Source organism: Notamacropus eugenii, chromosome 3 (genome assembly GCF_028372415.1).
Source record: "Notamacropus eugenii isolate mMacEug1 chromosome 3, mMacEug1.pri_v2, whole genome shotgun sequence".
Lineage (NCBI taxonomy): Eukaryota > Metazoa > Chordata > Mammalia > Diprotodontia > Macropodidae > Notamacropus > Notamacropus eugenii.
The window spans coordinates 171166965-171191919 of record NC_092874.1 but is presented as its reverse complement, the minus strand read 5'-3'; the positions used below and the strand labels follow the sequence as shown (position 1 = coordinate 171191919).

The following is a 24955-nucleotide window of genomic DNA, read 5'->3' as shown; positions in this document are numbered from 1 at the left end:
TTTATTAAGCACCTGTTGTGTTCCAGGTACTAGGTGAAACATTGGGTATACAAGGATAGGCAAAAGACAGGCCTTGCTTTCAAGGAGCTCAAAGTCTAATGGAGGAGATAGTGTGCAAACAACTATATGCAAACAAAATCTATACAGGATTAATTGGAGATAATCAGTAAAGTAGTTTCCAAAGCACTTTCCTCACAACGTGGTATAATGGGAAGTGAAAATACTATTATCCCCATTTTACAGATGAGAAAACTAAGACCCTGGTGAAATGATTTGCCTATGGTCACATGACTAATCACCATAGCTGTCAAATCTTAGTATCAGCAAATGTTAGAATTTGTGAGGTTTGACATTTTAAGACAAACCATTATCAACAAAGCCTTTAACATAGCTCAATGTGGCCTTTGCTCCCCATTCACATTAATGACCTTCTAAGACCTAAGACTTGGAAAAATTGTGTATACCTTCCCTAGTGTAGATTCTGTAAATCTAGAAATGACATTGAGAATGATGTTCACTAAACTGTGGATCTGAGACTCCACTGAAGAAACAGGTGCGTATTAACAGACTGTTGGCTGTGGATTTAGGGAGACCTTTCCCAAAGTTTCGCTTAGAGGTCTAGAATTTCATTTCTTACTAACTGGAATACAACTTTTAAAAATACTTTTAGGCTAGGAAAAGAAAATTAACTTTTCAGAAGTCATGAATTAAAATAAATAAAATAATAAATAAATACATTTTTTTAAAAAAGCTGACTAACCAAAAAATAAAACAGATATGCTCTAGCTGAATTATCCAGGTATTCAAGTGATTAGCCAGATATTTTGCTTCCTGATTCTTCTTTTCTCCAATCCTTTCATGCCCCAGAATAATCTGGCTATTCTTGAAGATTGCCCTTCTTAAATTTCTTACAACACTTTCTCTTGATTTCTTTGCAGTGCATCTTCTAACATTTTTTTGTGTCTGTCTTTCCCCGCTTATTTACATTTTTAAATTTCTTGAGACCTGAGGTTAGAGTATCATCTATCCTTGTATCCACCATGCTTTGTACAAAATGAAAATTAACACATGGTTGTTGAATTCAGATGAATACAAAAAGGCTTCAACTGTTTCAAAGGGGTCCATACATAGGTACAAACCATGTGGCCATCTAGAGGTCAATAAAGTGAAACAGAGTCTGGATACATACCAAGGAATGTGATTTCTTTTCATTGCTTTGTTTTCAGTGGTAATGTAAATATAGTTAATACAGTCAATATAGCCTGAGACCCATTCTAACGAGTATTCATGCGTAAGGAAAGAAGGAAATAAAACCCTGGGTCATTAGGAATCCTTCAGGCTTCTCATGCTAGTGAAAGGGCTTACAGTAGAGAGAGTCACGTCTGTGCATTAGTGGGATCCATTATCCATATCTGCTGAAGAGCTGTCAGATATGAAGTAAATTTAGAGACCTACTTGTCCCTTTAGCTATTCATCACTGTTGATTGGCTCTAGTGGCAGGCAAGGGGTATTTTTAGAGAAGCGAATGATATGGAATTTCTTCATGTACAGAACATTAGCTGATCCCATTACTCAAAGCTACTCAGAAAGTCACAGCTGACACTTCACACGGTTGCAGAGGAAAAACAATCGGCTTAGAAGGCAAAATACAGAGAAGATGTATGTGATGGAAATACAGGTGAATTTGCATCAAGCCTCACTATTGCTAATCCAGTTTCAATTTTGTGACTTGTTAGTTGTCAGTGACTTAAAAAAGAAATTTGTATAGGAGCCCATTTTCTGTATACCTCTTCACATTATCAAGTAGCAAGAAATATAGCCCATTTTTCACATTTTATGCCATCATCCACTGGAATATACCTGGCATTTGTGCTTTGACAGCTGTCACGTGAAGACAAAGAACAAAGAACATTGCTCCCCATTCCTCTCTGCCCAAAGCTGCCTGGCTCTAAGTATCCCAAAGAATATGAGCAAACTAACAAATTATTTTGCAAATGACCAGAGTTCTTCAGAGGATTATCATTAATTCATAAAAGAAAAATCCATTTAGTTTGATGCTATGGGCTTGTTCATTTGAACTACTTCTCTATAAGACCTCCAAACCATGGTAATGTCCAGAACACCCTTCAGAATGTCATAAGACTATATAATATCTAATTTTCATTGACAGTAAGTAGCCTAGCTGGAGCCAAAGTAGTTTCCTTTCATTTTCTATTCTTTGATTCTTTTTTAAAACTTATAAATAATTAAAATCCAGAGCCCTAGTGGCTACATTAATGGGTAATAGGCAATGTGTGTATATAGATAGATAGATCTGCATATACATAAATATATAAATATATACATATGTACAGTTCCAGAGACTCATTTCAAATTAGCTCACAATAACCTGCATCTATAATAAAACCATAAATGACAGGCAGTGCTGCTGGTGACATTGCTGAACATTTGTGTTTGAGAGCCATTACCTTGTAATGCTTTTCCAAAATCAGTGAATGGTTTTATATGGGAGGGACCATTGGTTTTGTAATCACTCTGAGTGTACAAGAACACAGTGTATCTAATGGGGGAAGAGTTTTACCTGGTATCTCTAAAACAGTGGTTCCCAAATTCTTTTAAATCCTTGGACTCAGTTCAGAACATTAAACACTTACTATGCCCAAAGACAGTCCCCTAGCATTTGTTAAATACCTATTATCTTCCTGGCACTGTGCTGTGAAGAGTTACAAAGACAAAACTTCAAGTCTCCTCCTTGCCCTTGCCTTGAGGTGCTTATATTCACTTCATTAAGAAGTGACCCACCTGACCTACCCTCGAACTTGTCACTGCCGTTTAAAAAAAAATGCTGCATGAGGATAACTCTGACAGCTAGTGGCTTTGAGATCCTGGGTAGCCTTCCAGTCAAGTTAGTTTTCTATGGCCGTAAATTACAGGGGTGGGGGAGGAGTAGGATTCACAAATGGTAATAGAATGGTGTAGGTATGGATAAAGTATCACTGAAGATCTTTTTAGTAATTTTAGTAATTATAAGTTGCTCACACTATACACTATACATAGTATACATACTATACACTAAAGTACAACTGGAGCACCCACATGAGTACTTACAAATGGCCGGTTCATGAGTTGCACCGATCTGTAGACCATATTGGGAGACAGTATTCTAGATTCTCCCGTTTCCTCATTCCCCTTCTTATTTCTTTTCATACTGTGTGCTCTGTCTCTGTCTGTTTCTGTCTCTCTCTCTCTGTGTCTCTTTCTGTCTCTGTGTGTATCTCCCTCTCCCTCTCTCTGTCTGTCTGTCTCTGTGTCGCTGTGTGTGCCTGTCTCTGTCTATCTCTCTGTCTCTCTCACTGTCTCTCTGTATCTCTGTCTCTTTCTCTCTCTTTCTCTGTCTCTCTTTCTCTCTCTGTGTCTGTGTCTCTCTGTGTGTCTCTCTCTGTCTCTCTCTCCCTCCCTCCCTCCCCTCTTCTTCCTCCTCTTAAGATTTCTCAGAGCTACCCAGAATTCTCCCGAAAAACAACCAATAATGAGACTGCCCTGTTGTCTCTCTCTCTTTTTCTTCCTTCCCTCTTCCATCTAATGTTCCCCGTAGTTCTCCTTGCAGGCTACTTTTCAAGGCCTGTACCTCGTTTGTTCTGTTTGGATTTTTATCACAGTATGGAGGTAGTGTTTAACTAGTTAATATTGATAAACACAAAGAAGTTCAGCGATGATGGTTACATGAGATAGCCATGATCCCTGTTTGTCTGCTTTAGAATGCAGCCTTCGGTTCCTCATTCCGGGTGATAAAGAACTGCCAGTAGACATGTTTGCCAGACCATTTAAAAATGTATGATTCTCCAGAGAATGTACCTTTGAGCAGCTCTGGTACTGACCCTGAGCAGTGTGATACTGAACTTAGAAAGCTTTAGGCTGAGGTCGAATAGCATTCATCTTCGTTCCTGGTTCTGGTCTTGTAAAAGCTGTCATGCATGCACAACCTGAGAGGCCATGTCACACCTCACAGCCCTTTTCTGTACTAGCCTCTTATACATTTTTTATAATTCACAGTACATTCAGTGCATTCTGCCTCAAAAGCTACTTTGCCCTTACGCCTGGGTAGTAGTTTTCTCCCTGTTTCTGAGTTATAAAACAATAACAATAACACAAAAAGAAGCAGCAAAATGGAATTGTTTTAAATGGTCTATAAATAATCAGGAAAGGACTTTTGTTCTTCTGGATTTCTAGGAATTAAAGCACATTTGTGAATGAAACCAGGCCCCAGTGTTGCCCACCAGACTCTCAGGTGAGGTTATTTTAGCAGTACTGTCCAGCAGTCAGTAAGCATTTATTGAGCATCTGTACGATAATAATTATTGACATTTATATGGTGCATAGTATGTATGAGGCGTTGTTATTTTCTCATTCAATCTTCACAAGAACGCTGGGAGGTAGATGCTATTATTATCCCCATTTTACACACGAGGAAACTGAGGCAGAGAGATGTCAAGTGTCTTGCCAATGGTTGAACAACTAGTTCTGAAGCTGGATTTGAACTCAGGTCTTGCTGACTCCAGGCATGGTGCTCCATTCACCACGTTTGCTGTTCCTGGCAAAAAAAAAAATGTAAAACCCATTTATAACCTTTCTTTTATATTTCAGCCTTTTGGAATTGACCCAAGGCAACCCTGCAAATGTTTGTTAGATCTTTGATAAGTATTTTTATTTCATTTCATTTTGGAGGTGGGGAGCAAGTTGGACTTGTGATTATGACCATGTGGCAAATCCTTCTAGCAATAGTGGCAGGCCTTGAACCCAGTTCTGACATCAAGATCAACCTTCTATTTATTACATGCATCCTCTGTCTTGTCAAGTATTATAGCATAGAATTCTGATGTAGTTTTTTGGTCATGTCCAACTCTTCATGATCCCATTTGAGTTTTTCTTGGCAAAGATACAGGAGGGGTTCACCATTTCCTTCTCCAACTCATTTTACAGATGAGAAAACTGCAGCTAACAGGGTTAAGTGACTTTCCTAGGGTCACAAACTAGTAAATATCTGAGAATAAATTTGAACTCAGGTCTTCCTGACTCCAGACCCGGACATCCTATCTACTGTGTCTCACCTAGCTGCTACAGAGTAGAATACAACTAACTAATAGATGATGCATTATCTAAGTGCACACTGAGTGTGTATAATAATCATGTTCATATCTTACGTGTACAGGTGTAACACATGCATGTTTTTTTGAGATGAGCTTCTCTTGAGAAACTGGTGAAATAGATGCATGGCTGGCAATTTTCTTCATTTCTGAGATAAATGCACTGAGGCACAGTAAGATTAAATGAGGCCACAGTTAGTGCCTAAGTTGAGGTTACTCCACCTGGCTTCATGATGCTCTGCTTCCCCTTCCTCTCCTCACCGTGATCCACCCCCAGCTCATTCAGATTCTTAATTATCTGGACAGAGGAGGTGTTAGAACCAATCAACATCCTTACTCATGTCTTGGGTAAAAGGAGGTATGTAGGAAGGAAGAGTTAAAACCTTCAGTGTTACTCCATCTTTCCTATGCTCTTGTCCTCAAGTCAATGGAGCAGGGAACCAGAAGGTTAGCAAACCCAGATTTTATTTTGGTCTGGATGGTGGACTGATTGTGTGACCTTTGGCAAGTCACTTAATTCATCTGCTCTGTTGTCAATCTTTGTGAAGTGATGGTAAAGCATCATTGGTCTCTTGCCTGACATTGATTAGGAATTAATATTGGAAAGGCAAATGGAAATACTCCATCAAAAATGTGTTGTTTAAGATCATTACCAAAATCGGCCATCAGGCTGGTCAGATTCTGAAATAATACTAAGACCAGATGGGTGATGATGACTTGTCAACAAAATGATATAAAAGGAATGTAATTCTGTCACCTTCTGCCTCTCCTTGTTATTAGAAATGAGAAGAGAAATGTAATATGTTCTTCCTCTAAACTTCAGGTTTTCACTAGCAAAATAACAACACCAACTTTCCAAAAGATTTATGATGGCATCATTATAAACACAGTTCCGCAGATAGTCTTCTCCTAGGTCCTAAAGCCCTCCTATTCTTTTCTAAGAGGCTGCTAATTGGTGCAGTGGATAGTGTACTGGACTTGGAGTCAGAAAGACCTGCATTCAAGTATTTACTAGCTGTGCAGTCATGGGCAAGTAAGTCACTTAATCTTAGCCTCAGTTTCCCCATCTGTAAAATGGGCATGGTGATAAAACCTACCTCCCAGGATAGTTGTGAGGATTAAATGAGATGCCATTGGCAAAGTGCTTTACAAATCTTAAAAGTGCTATTAAATGCTATTTAATAATTAATAATTTAATAATAAAATAAATAATGTTATTTAATCATAGAATTAGACCAGGCAGTGAACCTGGAATTCATCTGGTCCCACCTCCTCCTTTTACAAATAAAGAAACTGAGCCTAGAGATCACCTGCTGTGCTCAAGACCACTCAAGTAGTAAGTAGTAAAGCCAAAGTTCAAAATTATATTCTCTGACTCCAAACTCAACCTTCTTCCCACTCTACCAAGTAGTGGTGGCTGGTCCTGTCTGGATGTCATGCATCTGGTTCATGTGAAAACACAGTCTCTTTTCTCTTCTAAATTCAAATTCCTAGGACCTTCCAAATGTTTTCCTCCACTGGCATGGTCTTCCAAGGTCCAGGCCTACCCCTCACCCTCCCAAATGCAATAGGACTTTAATGAAAGGAAAGAAGTTAGCAGTAGCAATAATAACGCCCTTTGTTTCTACGGTACTTTGCAGTTCTCAGAATGCTTTCACATACTTTTCATAATGCTTTCTTCCTCTGAAAGTTTTCTAAGTCTTCTAATTCCTGTGCAGAAATGAGGGTGGTGGTTCTAGCAAGGGAGGAGACCACTTATGCTCCCTTCTGGACTTAATAGCTATTGAGTAGTAAAATTTTCCTGAGTAGCTTTTTTGCCAAAAGGCAAAACTCCAAACTTTCTTTCCCATCCCCTCCCACTTAGCATCTGAATCATGGTCCAGCTTTTAAAGAGAGGGGCAGGGACAACCTCTAACCTCCATTCCACCTATAACAGACCTGGTGCATGGTCCGGGAAGGGAGAGTGGGCTATCCAAACTGCTGTTAGACAGCCATTTCTGAGCTGCTTTTGGGAATACTCTTCCCAGGGTTTGGATGGTAACTTCCTTGACCTACTTCCTTCACTGTTCAGCAAGGCAGACCATTCTACTCAAACGTACTAACTGAAGGCTGATCAGACTTCATTTTCCTACCCATATTAGCTTAAAGACACTCAACAACCCTCCTGATTGCAGCCTCATTTAAATGGAGGTTTACATGATTACTAAGGATCATCTGTTCTTTCATCTTCCAGAGATTCCGAGGGCCTGGCTGGCCTGGGCTCCTTCGAGCAATGATGTTTGTTCGTTTAACAGACATGATGGGGAGAGCCTTCTGGTTTCTTTCCTGCTTCCTGAAGTTAGGTGCTCTCAGTTCTCTTCTCCTCGTAGTCCCCTCCTCCCCTTCCCCCAGGTTCCTCCCCTCCCCCAGCATTCAGCATTCGTTGTGGCTGGCTGGGGCCCTTGATTTCCTGGATGATAATCTGAAAAAGGCAAAGGACCATAGTGATGCCTACCCTGAGCACTAGAGAGAGCGAGCCGTGCAGCTCTTAGGAATACTTCACGGGAGCTCTTGCTCGTCTGAAACTTGTAGTCCTTGAAGTGCAGAATACTGCAGGTGCAGTTCAAAAAGTGTGGAGATCAGCCAGCCAGTGCCTCTCAAATCAGCAGCTTTTAAGCCGGCCCTTTGCAGATGTGCTGGAAGCTTGTGGGTGCAGAGGTGGCTAGCCTGCAAATGAGGCTCTCCTCTCCTCCTGCCCTACTGCCACGCAGGCTCCAAGGCAAGCTTGTGGCAAGGAGAGTCCAAAATGTGTCTTCTTAGACCCAAATCCCTCCTGAGGGATTGCCACACCAAATAAGTGGGGTTTTCAACTGTACGCTTTGCACAACCTCAGAAATTTAAAGAAAAAAATCACTATCTCTTCCCCAGCCCCTACCCCTGCCACCATGAGGTGTAGACAGGCTTTTTTTTCCCCTTGTTCAACTATATGATTACTAGAAGAGTTTTAGGCCTTCTGTTTTATCTGCAGGTAGCCATCCTTTGCTGGTTTATAATAAAATAGACCTCTAGGATCCCTCAGTAAGCCAGATTCCACAAGTTTCCATGATGCTAAGCAGCTAGTCCATTTCCAGGAATGGTAGGCTACTCCAACCTCCTCATACCTTTTACTTTTTACCTTTGGAAAAAGGAAAATGAGTGAAGGTTACTCCTTCTTCCCCCACAGGGCATCATGCCAATGCTCCACTTTAGGATAGTCTGATTCTGAAAATAAATACACACTATATGTCTGTTTATATGTGTGTATGTATGTGTATATATATGTATGTAAAATATGTTTATGATAAATGTGTATGTACATAGGTAAAGTCTCTGGTCTTTGATTATGGAAGAATAAAATGCATGCACACACATGCACACCCCATTTCCTCTCTCTCTTTTCATATCTCCTTCCCTTCCTTCCCCCTTTTTTCTATATATGTACATATGTGTGTACATATGTATGCATATACATGTGTATATGTGTGTGTGTATATACATATATACACACACACACATATATATTCTGTCCAACTGTGTTAATTCCCCTAAGGAGGATAAAGATTATACCTTTCAAATAATAAAGACTTTTGCTTTCATCTACTTTCTCAGCAACAGCCATGAAAAATATTTGTGAGCTCGAATGTATTTTGTAGCTCTTTGCCAGACAGTTGGGGAGGGGGAGGCTAGAAAGGTAACTAGCAAAATGTCAACCTGTGCTGAAGGGTCTGGTCCTCCCCAAGTACTCCAAAAATGTCCTTGAGACATTTCTGAGACTTTTTTGAGGTCCCTAGCCCCTCTTGTCCCCCATTTCTAAGGAGCTATGTGAAGAGAAGGCTACTGGATTTCTTTTTTTGAAGTAGAAAACTGTTCATCATTGGGAGCAATTTCTTTTTAGCAGTTTCTGCATCAAAGCCTTAGTTGCACACAGGGTATCTCTTCTGAATTCTACATCCTGTCATGCCTGACATGGTGCAGAGCAGCCCTTCTTCACAGCCTCACCCAGCTATTTTATTGTGTTGTTATTGGGGCGGGGGGGGGGGGGGCTCTGTGTGTGTGTGTGTGTGTGTGTGTGTGTGTGTGTGTTTGTTTCCTTCCCTCCACTCAATAACGATGGCAACCATTGGAATAAAATGAACCACTTACTAATCACTTTAGTAACCAAGGACATCTGCTTTATACAATACTGAGCCAAATTAAGAATGCTTTCGTGATGTTCAGAAATTGTTTGACAAAGTGAAAAAAAAAAAAACTCATGGTGAATCAGTTGGCTTTCTCACTGATTTTCAACCAGCTGTGTCCTGCTTCTAAACAGCTACCTATTTGTGGCTTTCCAGAATTCTTCAAAATTAACAATACCTCCCATAAATACCTTCTAAAATCTTTTCTAACTTGATAAGGTGCTGGCACAGATAGAGTTAAAGCTCTTTCTGTCACCTATTCTCATTTTTCCTTATTATGATGAAGGAACATACCACTTAGAAGCACTTTGATAAAATGGGGGCCGTTTCTCACATGTGGATCTGTCACCAGGCTTCAGTGGGAAAGCCTCTGTTAGATCTCACACGAAAAGTTAAAACCCTGAACTTCACCTATTTATAACCTGGCATAAAAAAGTGACATCTAACAGAAGATGAATTTGATTTTTAATTTTTCCAGAATGCTCATGGGAAAAGAGGGAGCCAAAGTCTCTTCTACCTTTAGTAAAATTTGTTCAACCTAAAATGATTGTATTTACTACATAGAGGTGTACTAAGAAGGTATACTTGCAGGTGCTTGCATAACTGCATACGTTAGAAAACCCCTTCATCATTTCTGCATCAAGGCCTTGGCTGCACGTAGGGTATTGCTTCTGAATTCCACATCCTGTTACCTCTGACATGGTGCAGAACAGCTCTACTTTGTGACCTATTGTTGGAGACCTTTATGATTGAACCCTTTAAGGTGTCATGATTCTTAATACCATTTCTGTTCCTCTTACTGACCCATTGTTAATATCTGACATTAGAAGTGTATGACAGAGAGAAAGGAAAAAAAGGAAATGGCAATGGGTAGTTGAGGTATTCATTATATTCATTTCTTCTGCCAAGCATCTAATGATCTCCAATCAATCAATCAACCAACGGTTATTAAATACCTTTGGCATGCCAGTCACTATGAGAAGTACTGATTTGGGACACAGTGGAGTAAATTTAGAAAATCTGGATTCAAATCTTTCCCCTCATTTAGTACTTATGTGACTGTGGTAAAGCAATTTATCCTCTCTCTGATCCTCAGTTTTGTTACTTGTAACAGGAGGTGGTCCCACAGGCCCATTTCTGTTCTAAATCTGTGCTCCTATAATGCCCCATTGTAATTTGACAGAAACTTAAATCAGCTCTCTGGTGGTGCAGACATCATGAGACCATCTCAGTCATTTCAGGAGCTTGCTTCACTCGATCTGTGCTAGCTGATTCTGCCATGTGTTTCCAAAACTAACCTTTCCTGAGCACTTATTACATTGACAGATTACAACCTGCAGCACTTCTAACCACTGAAGTAATTTTGACAAATCCAAAGAGACTACTAAATCTATCCAGGTGTATATACAAGAACGAAGGGGGCTTTAAAACCAACCAACCAACAAAGTTGGGAGAACAAGCACAGTTCTTTTAGAAAAATTGTACTAATGGCTTTTGTTTTACATCACCTTTTTTTCCAAAAGTATCCTTCACCTGCATCCTCAGTAACAAAGATTTTTTAAAAAAGAGAAAAAGAAATCCAGAAAAACCAACAGTTCAACAACCATGTCTGTCAATAGACGTGATATTCCACACTCATGGTACCTCCGATCATTGAAAAGAAAGGAGGGAAGCTGTTGCTCAGTTGTATCTGACTCTTGATGACCCCATGAACCATAGCATGCCTGGACTTTCTATCCTCCACTATCTCTCAAGTAATGTCCAAGCTCATGTTTGTTATTTCCATGGTACTATCTACATTTTCTCCCTTCTCCTCTGAGCCCAAAATTGGTCATTGTAATTATTCACCATTCGATTTCTTTGTTGTTGGTGGTGATGGTGGTGGTGGCATTTGGTTGTTGTTGGAGGTGATGGCAGTAGTGGCATTTGGTTGCTGTTGGAGGTGGTGGTGGCATTTGGTTGTTGTTGGAGTTGATGGCAGTAGTGGCGTTTGGTTGCTGTTGGAGGTGGTGGTGGCATTTGGTTGTTGTTGGAGGTGATGGCAGTAGTGGCATTTGGTTGTTGTTGGAGGTGGTTGTTGCTACTGCTGCTGCCGCTGTGTTGTCATGGTGTGTGATATTTTTTCTGGTTCTGCTAACCCTACTCTGCATAAGTACATCCAGGTCTTTTCCTGTTTTTCTCTGAATGCTCCATAGCTGCCATTCATTAAAAGTACAATAATCTTCCATTACATTCCTAGGCCATGATTTGTTTAGCCATTCCCCTTTAAATGTGGCACACTGGGCTCGGAATCCGGAAGACTCATCTTCTTGAGTCCAAAGTCAAACTCAGACACTTAATAGCAGTGTGACCCTGGGCAAGTCACCATTGGCCTCACTTCATCTCTAAAATGAGCTGGGGAAGGAAATGGCAAACCACTCTAGTATTTTTGCCAGGAAAATTCCAAATGAGGTCACAGAGTTGAACACAACTGAAAAATGACAGTAACAAAACTTGGATTAACTGAGATAATACATGTAAAGCACTTTTCTGACTTTCGAGCCCTATGGAAACACCAGCTATTGTTGTTATAAATAACAATATATTATTGTTATATATTATTATTTATATAGGGCTTTGCTATGGTGAAGCTCCATATAAATACTGTTATTATTGTAAATAATGATATATTATTATTGTTATAAACTTTTGTTATACCAAAGCACTATGTAACTGCTATCTGTTTTATTGTAATAGATGTTAACATCTATTATATGTTTAATACATTATATATCCCAGTTCTGTGGCATCATAAAAAGTGCGACAATGAGTATTTTGGCAAACATGGGACTTTTTTGTCCCCTGAATCTTTGACCTTATTGGAGTATAGGCCTCACGGTGGATTCTTACGATCCAAGGGTATGCACATGTTAAGTCACTTTTTTTCTAGCATAATTCCAAAATGCTTTCCAGAGTGACTGAGTCAATTCACAGATCCACCCAAACTTCATTAATGTGACAGGCATGGTTGTTGATATGTGATTTGGAAAATGGTGCATGCCACCCTGTATCCATTAAAAATGAGATCAATATAATTTAAGTATTTCCAATCTAACAAAGGTGGAGATTAAAATCACTCTGGATTGGAAGGATTTCAAGTTGATGGATTCCTGTAGGGTTATTCTTGTACAGTTTAATATTAAACTTATTACAAATGTTCTTCAGATTTTCCAAAAGGCTTCTAGCTCAAAAGGAATTTTTGCATTAAAAAAGTAGAAATAAAGCCAAATGTAATCATAGATGGCAATGTAGCACCTATTGGAAACACTTAGAAATTATTTCTGATTAAGGGCCAGCTCACGGGCAAGGCAATAAGCAGCTACAAGTTTATGAGCTGTCAAGTGGAGTTTGAGGTTAAGAGAGATTTTATCTATTTATAATTAAATCTAATAATTACTTTCTGTTACTGATCCTCTTAGCATTTAACTGGTTCATTCATGCCCATTTTAGGAATTCTCTGTTTATTCACAATAGATACAATCCAAGTGCACATAAAGCAGATTTCATTCATTCCTGGCTAGTTTAGTCCATATGGCTTCATTTGCGATGGAAAGCATTTGCCTGGGCCATTGCATTTGATGGTTTTAGGTTCAAAAACCCCTCTCCTGAATCTGACCTGATCAGTGGTGGAAATGACAAGGAACATTGCAAAATGTAATGTGAGCACCTCTGGGCCTCAGCACTATGAGGATCATTAAACAGCAGATGCTGAATAACCATTGAACAGTCATAGTACGTATACCCAGAGTTAAAGAATGACCGAACACTCAGGCTCCCAACTTGCTTTAATGATGCGGACCTGTGGCAAACCTTCTATGGAACAGAAATCTGGATTTTTCAAATGTCCACTTTTGAGCAGGGGGGAATTGCTGTGGATGGTGCCTAGGGAGAAGGGGCAAGGTGAGCATTAGTGAATCAATAAAAATGGAATTTCATGGAGATAACCAAATGGCCCAGTGACTATGATAACTCATCTCTTACAGCAATAATCCCCTAAGATATTAGACCCTACGCTCCCTTAGAAAAACACCAGTAGACTGATGATCTATTATCTAATAATGTGTTTTCTTCATCTTAAGTTACTGTAAAGTGACATAATGATCCAGTGTTGATGCAATTAAAATAGTGATAGGAACGTTTTGTCAAATAGCCTGTCACCTTTCAGTTTCTCTAACCCACCTCCTTACTTTGTCACTGTAGCCCTAAATCCCAGCTGTCCCTATTAAAGTGTCTGCTTGTCTCCTGAAACTCATTTATACTATTTGTTTTTGATGACTTCCTTGGCAACTTAATTTATGGGTCTGCTATTTTTCACATAGAAAGTAATCCTCTGTGCTTACTCTAAATTTCCTGTTTTTAAAGTCACAGACTTGGAAATTTTTAAAACTTTCATTGGTGTAAAGAGATAATTTCATCCTCTTTTTATTGATGCCCTCTTACAATTTTTAGTGCATTAGATTTCCTCAGAGATTTCTTTTCATCTATCCTTTTTTCATTTTGAGGATGGTACTATAAATCCTACCACTAATGGTGACTACATTACATTTCATATAGCCCAGAAAAACTGTAATATAGCCTCTGAAAAACAGAGTCCAATTTAGACCAGATGATTTAAGATGACTGGGATCTTGAAGGGGAGTAACAGTTTTCTATAACACATGTCATATTCTCAGTTCCTCTATTTTCCCATTTTACTCCATCTTCAAGGCTTTTTTTCCATGGTGACCTACAAAGCCCAAGCTCTAGTGGAAATAAATATCGCCTATCTAATAAGCAGTAGTCTTTCTTTATTACACTCACCTACATTTGCTCATTTAGTGTTTTGCGACACTCACCAGTATGGGCCTTGGAAGAATGAAACATAATAAACTTGGGACATCTCTAGAGATTTCCAAGATACAACCATATTGTCCCTCAGATATTAGAGGCAAAAACGACATTAAAAAAGCAAACATTCCATATAGGAGAACAACTCTTCCCTTTGTTATTTAAATCAAATCATTAAATGACATGCATTTAAATGACACTGATTCACAAAATGGAGTGGGCTGGCATGAAAACAGGAAGCTTTTGAGGTTTGGATAAACTTAATGAAGTAGCAGTAATTTTGTGTTTCTGGAGTACCTTGCATTGTCACTATATTTATTAGGTCCATTCTAATGTATGTCTATTGTATGATGTAGTTGAAAACAGTCCTTGAAACCCACAAGACCTGGGTTCTAGTCCCTCCTCTGAGGTACACTGATTGATTGTGTGATCCTCTCAGCCCTCTAGACAATTCTCTAAATTTTTGCCTAACTGTACTATGCATAATTTCTCCTGCACTGCTAAGGGAAGTTTACTCACTGCAGTTCCTAGACCAATGAAAGCATAGATGTAATCTGAAGCTAGATAGGCCCCTCTCTGGTGTTTTCCTAGGGCTGAACCACTGGAGATATAAAGTTATTTGTTTATGGCCAATCTGAACACCTAACTAAATGGATGATCCAAGATTGTTCCAGAATCTTATTCTTACACTTACTTTCCTAATCTCCCCTAACACTTTCCTGATTGAACACACACACACACACACACACACACACATTCATACTCACACTCACACTCACACACTCATCCATGTGTATAAATCTTTCTTGGCCTATCTATATACTGCTAATTATATCCAAGTGTGAAAATATATATTGAAAATTCTGTTAGAGATAGATGATCCGCCAAACAGATTAGATCAGAAGCCAGCTAGGTCTATGGAAATAGTTGGTTTGCAAAAGGTATATATTGTATTTCCTCAGTAGAAATTCTTGACCAAATTGTAAATCCATTGAAAGTACAATTAAAAAGGAAAAAAAAGCATCTTAAACCCCAGAGTAATTGACACATTAAAAAAATATCTTCTTTTCTGTGTTGTTTCATTAGTATACATGCAGGGTCAAGCAATTTAGATGGAGGCCCTTGTCATGTAGGTGGAGCCCCTGGGTAGCATTTGCAAGTGGATGTGCAGGAGATTTGCAAAAAACAAAAAACAAAAAAACGAGGTGGCCTAGGATCTTATACCGCTGAATTTGGCATATTCACATCCATGAGATCACAGATCCATCAAAGAATCAAGAAGGAAATTAACAACACGATTCCTAGGAAGCAAAAGGTCATTAAAAACAACTGACAAACCAGTACCCTTTAAAGAGCTCTGGACCTTCTTGCATTTGTATTACACAAAGAACATTAGTTGCCAAGAGATAGCTCTTGCAGTTCATCATGAAGATTGCATACTTAGGTTTCTGGGAAGACATGCCCCATAAAACTTTTGCAGCACTATTCATGTGCAATTTTAAGTTCTTATGATCATCTCTCTGTACTCGAGTTAGAATTTGGCTAGCTGTTGAGGCATACCCTGGGATTAATAAATTTGTTTAAATGGTGGCTTTGACCCATCGTCACTAACCCCATCAAGTAAAGTCTAATGGTTTCATATAATGTCTGCCACTGACTTTATGCACCAAGAATCTTTCCCCACACACCAAATTCCTAAGACACTTTTCCTAACTTCATCCAAGCAAGAGATTACTATATAGATAAAGTAAGATGGTTTTTTTAACCTATTACCTTGTGATTAGCAGCCATGAGATGTTTCTTTTAATGACAGTGAAGAATAAAATGTTATAATTTAGCTACCCTTTACCAAAAGTCGGAGCTTCACAATAAAATGATTTTAGTGATTTCTTCAGGGAAATAAAGAGCTCCATGGTGAGAGGGGGGAAAGTAATTAAAGGTTTGGCCCAGGAATGTACTTTTGCAGCTGGTTGGACATCAAAGCCAGCATTCCTGAATGTGTAGTTCTTAATGAAAGATGGGGGCTTCAACTAATTTGGAGAGAACATTTTGAAGAGACTCTGAGTGAGTATTTGAGGTATTTTTTAGTTGGCTTTATTTATAAAAGTTTCCCCCCATATGAAGACAAAAGGAAGTGAAAGACTGGCTCCTAGGAAGAGAACCTCCATTTTTTATGAATGTTTTGGATTTATATGGGGTATATAAGCCAATTTAATTATTCAAGGTTTGATTATTTAGTTATTGAATCATCTAGGTCTCTCTTCTCTCATATGTATTTTAAATCTCTCTCTGCTAATAACCCTTCACAAAGTCATACAGGTAACAAGATAGAAATTAAAACTCACCTCTTGTCCCTCTGCATTCTCACTCTTTGGTGATCTAATTTAGTCCCTTGGCCTCCACGATCAAACTATAATTTCACAGATGCCTTTTAAATATATATATATCTGTATAGTCTTATTTATAAGCTTAAGACCTTCATTTCAATCTGGATTTCCCATTGGCAGATGAAACTAAACATATCTAAAACCAAGCAGCTTATCTTTGTCCGTAACTCCCTCTTCCTTCCCATTATTTCTATCCATGGCACCAATATTTGCCTGGTTTTCCACATTCAAAACACTGGCGTTCTTTAGATTTTCCAATCTCTTACTTCATATATCCAAGGAGTGATGATGGAATCATAAGGAAACTTAGAGGTTGTTTGGTTCATTTTACAGTTGTGAAAACTGGAGTCTGGGGAAGTTTAGTGCATGGACCTTAATCAATGATTGTTGATTCTTCCTGTCTTTTTTTCCTGTTTAATTCCACCTATTTGACTGTTAACTCCATTAGGGCAAGGATAGATGCTTAACACATTTTTGTTCAATTTAATTGAGTTGAATTGAAATTAAAATAGTTCCATTTTCCTTCTTATTCCAAAAGATTTGCTGGAGAACTAACTATTTAAATTAAGTTCTGGGTTGTTTGGGTTGTTTTCAATAACTGAGATAGCTCTGATGCTCCCTTCCCACAGATGTCCAAGAGTTGGGCTGTTAGTATGTACTTAAAAAAAAACTGAAGACAAAGAGTTATAGTAAAGTAGACTGTCAACTGGAAAACACACCTAGCTACTGTGGTTTTAGCGATGTCTAAATCGCCACGAGACTACACAGCATAAGAAAGAAAATAAGCCCCCTTCATAATTCAACAAATATGTTCAATAGAGTTATATTCCTAGAAAAATCAACATGATTCCAAATACTCTAAAGATTGTGCATTAAATAATGACAAGACCGAATGAAATTGTCTTTGTGTTATAAGTTTTCCAATGCAGAAAGTTATAGCTCATTCAAGACCTAATATCCATAATGCTTTCTGACAGCAGCAAAATCACTCTACTGCCAAAAGGCTTACAAGAAAAGCAATGCTAAACACTTTCCTACATTTAGCAAGGTGGGGGTGGCAGTGGCAGTGGGGAAGAGAATGACATAGGGACCTCTATTAATGCATATTGAAAGGGCAACATGCTCCACAGAAATAAGACCATGAGACAGAACTAGAAGCCTTGCCTTACTAAGCATGCATTCAAAGTGTTTATCATTTGCTTTGACATAGTAGATGAAATGCTGGACCTGGTGTCAGGAAGACTTGATTTCAGAATTGGCTTGAAATACTTAGCAGTTGTGTGACCCTAAGCCAGTCACTTAACCACTGACTGTGTCAGTTTCCTCAACTGTAAAATGGGGATAATAATATTTCCCAGAGGTATTGTGAGGATCAGATGATAATATTTGTAAAGCACTTAGTACAGTTGCCTTGTATATAGTAGACACTATGTAAATGCTGCTTTTCCTTCCCTTTAGCCTTTCAAAAAGATATACCTAGCACCCAATTTTTCCTTATTCATTTGCCTTACTCTTTATGATCCCATTTGAGTCATAGAGATACTGGAGTGATTTGCCATTTCTTCTGCAGCTCATTTTACAGATCAGGAACTGAGGCAAACAGGGTTAAGTGACTTGCCCAGTGTCACACAGATAGTAAGGGTCTAAGCTGGATTTGAACTCAGGAAGATGAGTCTTCCTGACTCCCAGCTGCCCACTTTTTCCTGCCTGACTGCTAAACTAAACAGGGAGGTTACTAAATCACCCACAAAGTTATCACCAGCAATAATTAACCTATCCAGAGCAATGGTTGTTAACCTGAGGTCTGTGAACTTGTTTTGTAAAAATATGTATTTTAATAATTTCATTTGTTTTGTATTTTATTCTGTGTATTTTATCTTGTGCACTTAAAGACAGTATTGTAAGAGAGATTCATGACATAAAACAGGTTTAATCCCCAAAGAGTTAATGGGAGTAATGGTGAACCAACCTCACCTGAGAATTTACGTATGACAGTACAAGTATCATTTGTTTAAGTACAATCATATATTTAGAGAGTTGGCCTCAGATGGAGTCAGGACAACCTGAGTGGAAACTTCTGGCATGACCCTGGGCAAGTTATTTAGCCTTCTAATGATCCAAACAACTTTCAGAGTCTATAGATTGGAAAGCATCTACAGATTTTCATTAGTAGATTTCCATTTACTCACTGGGGCGCTTCCTATACCTCTCCCCCTGAATGCCCAGTCCCCCCAAAAGAACAACTGTCAATCATAAACCTGAAAAGAGTCCATGGAGGGTACATGTGCACCATACCACCAAATTCAAAAATCATTTACGGTAATGGAGGAAAGCAGACATCTGTTGTTTCCCTTATGATCTAACAGTATATTAATACATAATTCCACCAAGTAAACCTGTCAGTGCACACAGACCCACTGAGGAAGGGGTTGCGTAAGTAGGTAAGTGGTTGGGTTCTCCAGAGACTTATTATAATGTAGGAGAGGTTAGCTATGGAGGAGTTCTACTGACCACCTACACTTACTTTAAATATCTTACTACGAATATTATTTCATACTACCTTAGATTACATAGTGTCTTAGAGATCACCCCCTGCCAAAATCCTTTCACCTGTTAATTCACTGGATCTTTTCATTTGACCCTTGGAGGCTTTCATTTTACAGGTGAAGAAAGTTTGGCCGGAAGAGATTGTGATTTGCCCATGATCTCACAACTAGTGAGAGACAAAATCAGGTCTTACAGCTTCAAAGTCAGTACTCTTTCTAACATGCCACCAGCTAGGGGGCAAAGTGGTTAGAGCACTGCACCTAATGTCAGTTCAAGGAACTGAGTTCAAATCCAGCCTCAGATACTTCATAGTCATGTGACCCTGGGCAAGTCACTTAATCTCTGTCTGCCTGTGTTTTCTCATCTGTAAAGTGCAGGTAATAACACCACCTAGCACACAGGGCTGTCATGAGGACCAAATGATATAATATTTGTGGAGTGCCAGCACAGTATCTAGAGCATAGAAGGCACTTAATGCTTATTTCCCTATTTTCTTCTACTCAACCTCTCCAAAGCACTTTGGCAGCGATGGTAAATGAACTGTGATTTCTTTAAGCCATTGAGCCCATCTTCAAATGCAAGAAAAATGATATGCACTTACTGTTAGCCATTGTTACTGTTATATGCATATTGTGCATGAACAATATATGCTACTCAAAACTCAGGAATCTACGTAACCATATTATAACCTGTCAACAACGATGATAGAGAAGCCTTGTGCACACGGAACATTTTGCCAGTTTGTTGCATTACATTAGTAGCAGAAGTAATCTACTGGAGGACAAGGACTAAATCTTTCAAAAAATAATTTTATTGATATAATTTGTTTTTATAACATCTTTTAAATATAATGTATCCTACTTTTCTCCACTTCTCAGAGAACCATCCTTTATAAGCAAGAATAAAGAGAAAGTAGTTCAGAAAAATGCAACATAAAAATTGTCCAATATCATACATAGCATTCAACACCACAGTCCCCCCATCCGCAAAGATCAGAGGGAGTTGCTTTCTCATATTTCTTTGGGGGGGGTCACATTTAGTCATTATAATTTCATAGCATTCACTTTGAATTGTCGTATCATTGTTGTTTGTTCCGTATATACATATATATATATGTGTGTGTGTGTGTGTGTGTGTATGTGTATATATGTGTGTGTGTATATATTGGTGTCATCCTTATATAAGTTGTTATCCTGTTTCTACCAACTTCCTTTTGCATCTGTTCATGTGAACTTTCTCCTTCTTTTCTTTTTCACATTCATCATTTCTTATAACACAGGTATCTTTGCAAAGCATAAAGCACTACACAAGTATCCATTATCATCATCGTCTTTGTATTCTCAGCTTTGCACATAGACAGTGTTTGTTGACTATGAATAAAGTATTAACGAAGACCAGAAACTACTTGATGGAGCAAACGAGATTTGGCTAGAAAACATCAGACCAAAAACAGAGCCTTTTTTCCTTCCAGTTCTTTACATTGGAATTGAATCTGTCCTGGGAACATCAGAATTTGTAGGTGGAACCCTTGCCTCAACCAACTGGTTTTGACTTCCTAAGCTGATTTTCCTTCAAGGTCACTCATTAAAAGCAAATAATACCATCTCTCAGTGGCCCTTTCACTTACTACTGTGTTCTTCTTTTGTGAACCTTAAACATACTCTGTTGTTGTGATCATCATTGTTGACTGCCAGGCCTAGAGGCCTGAGGGCTACCCGAGTCTTCTTACCTTACTTCTCACAGGTCTTAGGCTGGCCAAACCGGATAGTCTTATGAGAGAAGAGACCTCTCAGAGTCGAACAAGGGTTAAGCTTTATTCAGGGTTCTGGTTACAAGTGCAGGGGAATTCTTCCTTAGGAGGGAGCGAAGAATCTCCCAAGGAGGCAAAGATCTTACAATAAGAGATTGGAAGTAGAAGTGTAAGTGGGGAGAGAGGGGGAGGGAAGAGCGAAGAGAGGGAAAGCTGAGCCTTCTGTCCTGTCCGCGCCCCTCCCTCGCTAAGAGCGCTTTCAGGCTTTCCTGATCCTAATTAAGCTCTCCAGCCGCATAGTTTGCACCTGAATACCGTGCCTGTTAGATAACAATAGGTGTGCCCAGACCCAGGACAGTCTCGAGGGCAGGGAGAGCTCTCTCCCATCACGTTTCTCACGGGAAGAGGCGGAAATACACGAGATTGCTCGGTCTCACTCCTCGATTCCCTGGTGTTTATGGGGGGCCTCGTGAGAACTCTAAGATTTAGAAGTTCCCACCTTTACCCGCCCTAGACTGTCCACATGGAACTGAGCTTCCATCCCCAGCAGTTGACATCATCGATTATCCAGGGCTTAGAAGTCCTCCTTAGATACTGCTATGTGCTCAACAATACAATCTCATCAGGTGGTATTGGAGCCCCTCTACCAGGCTAATAATAAGAGCTAGCATTTATATATCACTTGAAGGCTTGCAAAGAACTTCATATATTATCCTCACGATAACTCTGGAAGGTAGGTACTACTATTGTATATTTTCCCTTGTAGATCATGAAAATGAGACATAGTCGTAGTAGTGGTTGCTAACATTTGTAAAGCACTTACTATGTGGCAGGCACTTTACAATTAATATCACATTTTAGCCTTACCCTAACCCTGGGAGAGGTAGGTGCTATTGTTGCCTTCATTTTATAAATGAGGAAACTGAAGCAAACAGAGGTTAAATGACTTGCCCAAGGTCACACAGCTAAGTATCTGAGGCAGGATTTGAACTCAGGTCTTCTTGACTCCAGATTCAGCACACTACCAGCCAGAAAAATCCATTTTGACAGACATCTTGACTCGTGTCTCATCTCAACTCTGTTTCCCACACACTGTCTTTGTTTCTTTAGTGTAGAAATGCCCTCTTCATTGTTCATTTAATTGCTTTATATAGCTGAAATATCAGGATTTTTATCCTATAGATTATAAAATTACCATTCTAGTTCCATTCATATACATTTTTCTAAGGATATTTTTATGTGTGCTTAAAGCTTAATATCGTTGTTTTCCCTGATGCCTGAGTTAACTCTGCCCCACAAGGCATGTTAGTTGGTAAAGATGCAAAGGCAGTAATAGCCCAGGAGCAGCGTTCAAACTAAATGGTAACAACTGAAACAAGACCATTCTCCTGACTCCTTTTTTTCTGGCTCTAAAAAAAATATGATCTGTCCAAAAAGACTGTGTTGTGGTATTATTCCTAAGCCTTCTGCTTATACGTAGTTTAAAAAAAAAAACAAACAGAATAAATGTGCTTTCAGGTGCCCCAAATGCAGACCAGTTTGCCACAGGGGCAATAAGATAGCCAAAAAATCAATAGTTGCCTCAGAAAAAAAAATGTGTTTCTTGGAGCTTTCAGAAAAGTGCAAGCAGGGTTTTAAATACACCTAGATCTTCCCTGCTGTGAGCTCTGGTACCTTAAGCTTCTTGTATTCCCCTCATTGCCTTTTCTGACCTGGGATTTCATCAATATGGGGGGATTGTCTACTGCAGAAACTCCCTCTACTGAAATAGATTGACCACTCCTCTGTAACTTAGAGTGTTAGAGAGGGACCTGGGGCACTGAGGCAGGATGTGATTTGCCCAGCCTCATACAGCTAATATATGTCAAAGTCATGCCCTCCTGACTCTACGTCAGCTTTCTCTTTACTAAACTATACTGCCTTTCTCTCTTTTTAATGACTAAATGCATTTATTTGGATCTTTATTTGGATAAGAATTATATCATTTTAAAAAACCACTTTTCTCAGTAAGTATATTTTAATATGCTAATTTTATAAAATAATTTTTCAGTGTGTGCCTATTATTTCTATTAAAGAGGTTTCATTTCAAGTATGTAGCCTTATTTGGATCATTACCTTAACTTGGTCATGTAAGCATAAGGAGGGGAAGGAGGTGGTTTCCACAATTCCCCTTTCAATTAATGTCATGTCATTAGTATTCAGGTTTGATGATGTTTTAAAGGGGGAAACTGGATGATCCACATCCCAAGATCTCTTTTTCATGTAACCTTTTTGATTGAAATAAGAAAGAGAAAGGCTGATTGGCCAAACAAGCTAAACTGCCTCTGGCAAGCTTTAAATAACTAACTGGGTGAATTTCAGCAGGTAGAATTCCAGAGGACACCATCCCAGTGGTACAAGATTTCATTTCTTTAAGTTGAAAGCATTCCACTTTAAGCCTAGACCCTGAAAGAGAAATTATCATGAAAGGAGAAGGTAGTTTCATTCAAATCATGAGTGAGGGGAAAAAAAGGAAAAAAGAGAGGAAGGAAATAAGGAAAGAAGGAAGGAAAGGAGAGAGAGAAGACAGGGATCATGGGCAGGTGTCAGAGAATTGAAGATGGTCTGAAGAAAAAAGAGAATTAGAGGTAGGTGGAGTCTCCACCTTCATTCTCTCCACTTTTTAACATATCTGTTGCTCCCACCTACTCACCCACAAAACAGAAAAAAAGAGCTCTGTCAAACTAACGGGGACGTGTGTTATTTTGAGTTAGATTGCCCCATTAAAAGAAATGGCCCCAGGTACTGGTACAGTAGGATGTCATTTATATTAGAATACCTGCGGTCAGTTTGGGCTCTCTCATCTTAAGCTCTTTAAGTGGTTTCCAGATGTTAATTGCCGTAGCCTCACCTTTCCCAGAAAGGGCAGGGCTATAGGCAAGAATGTGGCTTGGGGCTCAGGAGGGATTAAGTGAATCAGTTGCAGGTAGGGATGACTGAAAACAGTCAGGGGGAAAGAAAAGGATGGTGGAATTCTTTAGTCCCTGACCCTTTACATAGTCCCCTTTCCTACAAGGAATGCACCCTCTTGTGCTCTTGCATAATGCATGGTGACATTATTATACACCCCTCTCAAATGAAAATGCTGCCTTTTTTTCTGCCAGCTGTGCTGTTGAAGCCTATGAATTAGTACTTATTTTGAAATCATTTGTATTCAGCTTTTATATTAACCTGTGCACCTCGTTGCTGCTCAATCTCCTGTCTCTAATATGTCATTTTTATACATGGCATGAAATAGTGGGGGGTCAGAAGCCAGGACCAAGTGTATTCTTTGTACATCATGTTTCTTCTGGTCTGTCAGAAGAACTGAACTCTCATCTATTAAAAATCCATTTCTTCTGGCTTGACTCCACTAAACCATACTTCAGAACATATCAAACAGAGGGCTGATTTTTTAAAAATTAAAACATAATTGTACTAATGCCCAGAAAATGTTCCACAAGAAAGACCTTTGCCATTTTAAGAAATGTTATAAATATCTACAGATATTCATTGACCTGCTCAAGGGATAAACATGTACTTTAAACCACTGACTTCCCCAGCAACGATTACCTCTTCCAAGTTTTATCTTCTTGCTTTTCCTCCTCCCTCCCAAGAAGTCCTTCCCTTTTGGTTGGATATATAAGGTTGTCCCAATCACAGAACTTTCTCATTAGGGAAGGAATGAATGTGAGGAAGCCATAGCAGCAGGTGACATGAAGGCCAGAGCATACTGGTTTGGTTTGTGTTGAACATTCTTGGCTTTTGATTGATTCCCCCCAAACTATCTCTTGATTTTCTTTTGAATCAATACCAAATATTTCCTGAATGCTGGCTGTTGAATTGCTGTGCAGTACCATGGTCTTGGAGTTAGGAGCTAGGTTCCAATCCCAGTTTTTCTATTTACTTGTCTGTATGAATTTGGGAGCAGCTCTGGAGTCAGGAGGACTTGAGTTCGAATCCTGCCTCAGACACTTACTAGCTGTATGACTCTGGGCAAGTCACTTAACCCTGTTTGCCTCAGTTTTCTCATCTGTAAGCTGGAGA

General features: G+C 39.1%; 1 protein-coding gene across 46 annotated transcripts in view; it reads left to right on the top strand.

Annotated features, from left to right (window-relative positions):
* The window catches only part of CELF2 (CUGBP Elav-like family member 2), a 620126-nt gene that overhangs the window by 360918 nt on the left and 234253 nt on the right, over positions 1-24955 (top strand). The window contains exon 1 of one of the 46 annotated variants that reach the window (XM_072653350.1): positions 3683-6480. The exons of the other annotated variants lie outside the window; for them this stretch is intronic. Within the exon in view, the coding sequence (XP_072509451.1) occupies positions 6356-6480 (125 nt within the window). The 5' untranslated portion in view covers positions 3683-6355. Of the gene's footprint in view, positions 1-3682; positions 6481-24955 lie in introns of those variants that run through there. 46 annotated transcript variants of the gene reach the window in all.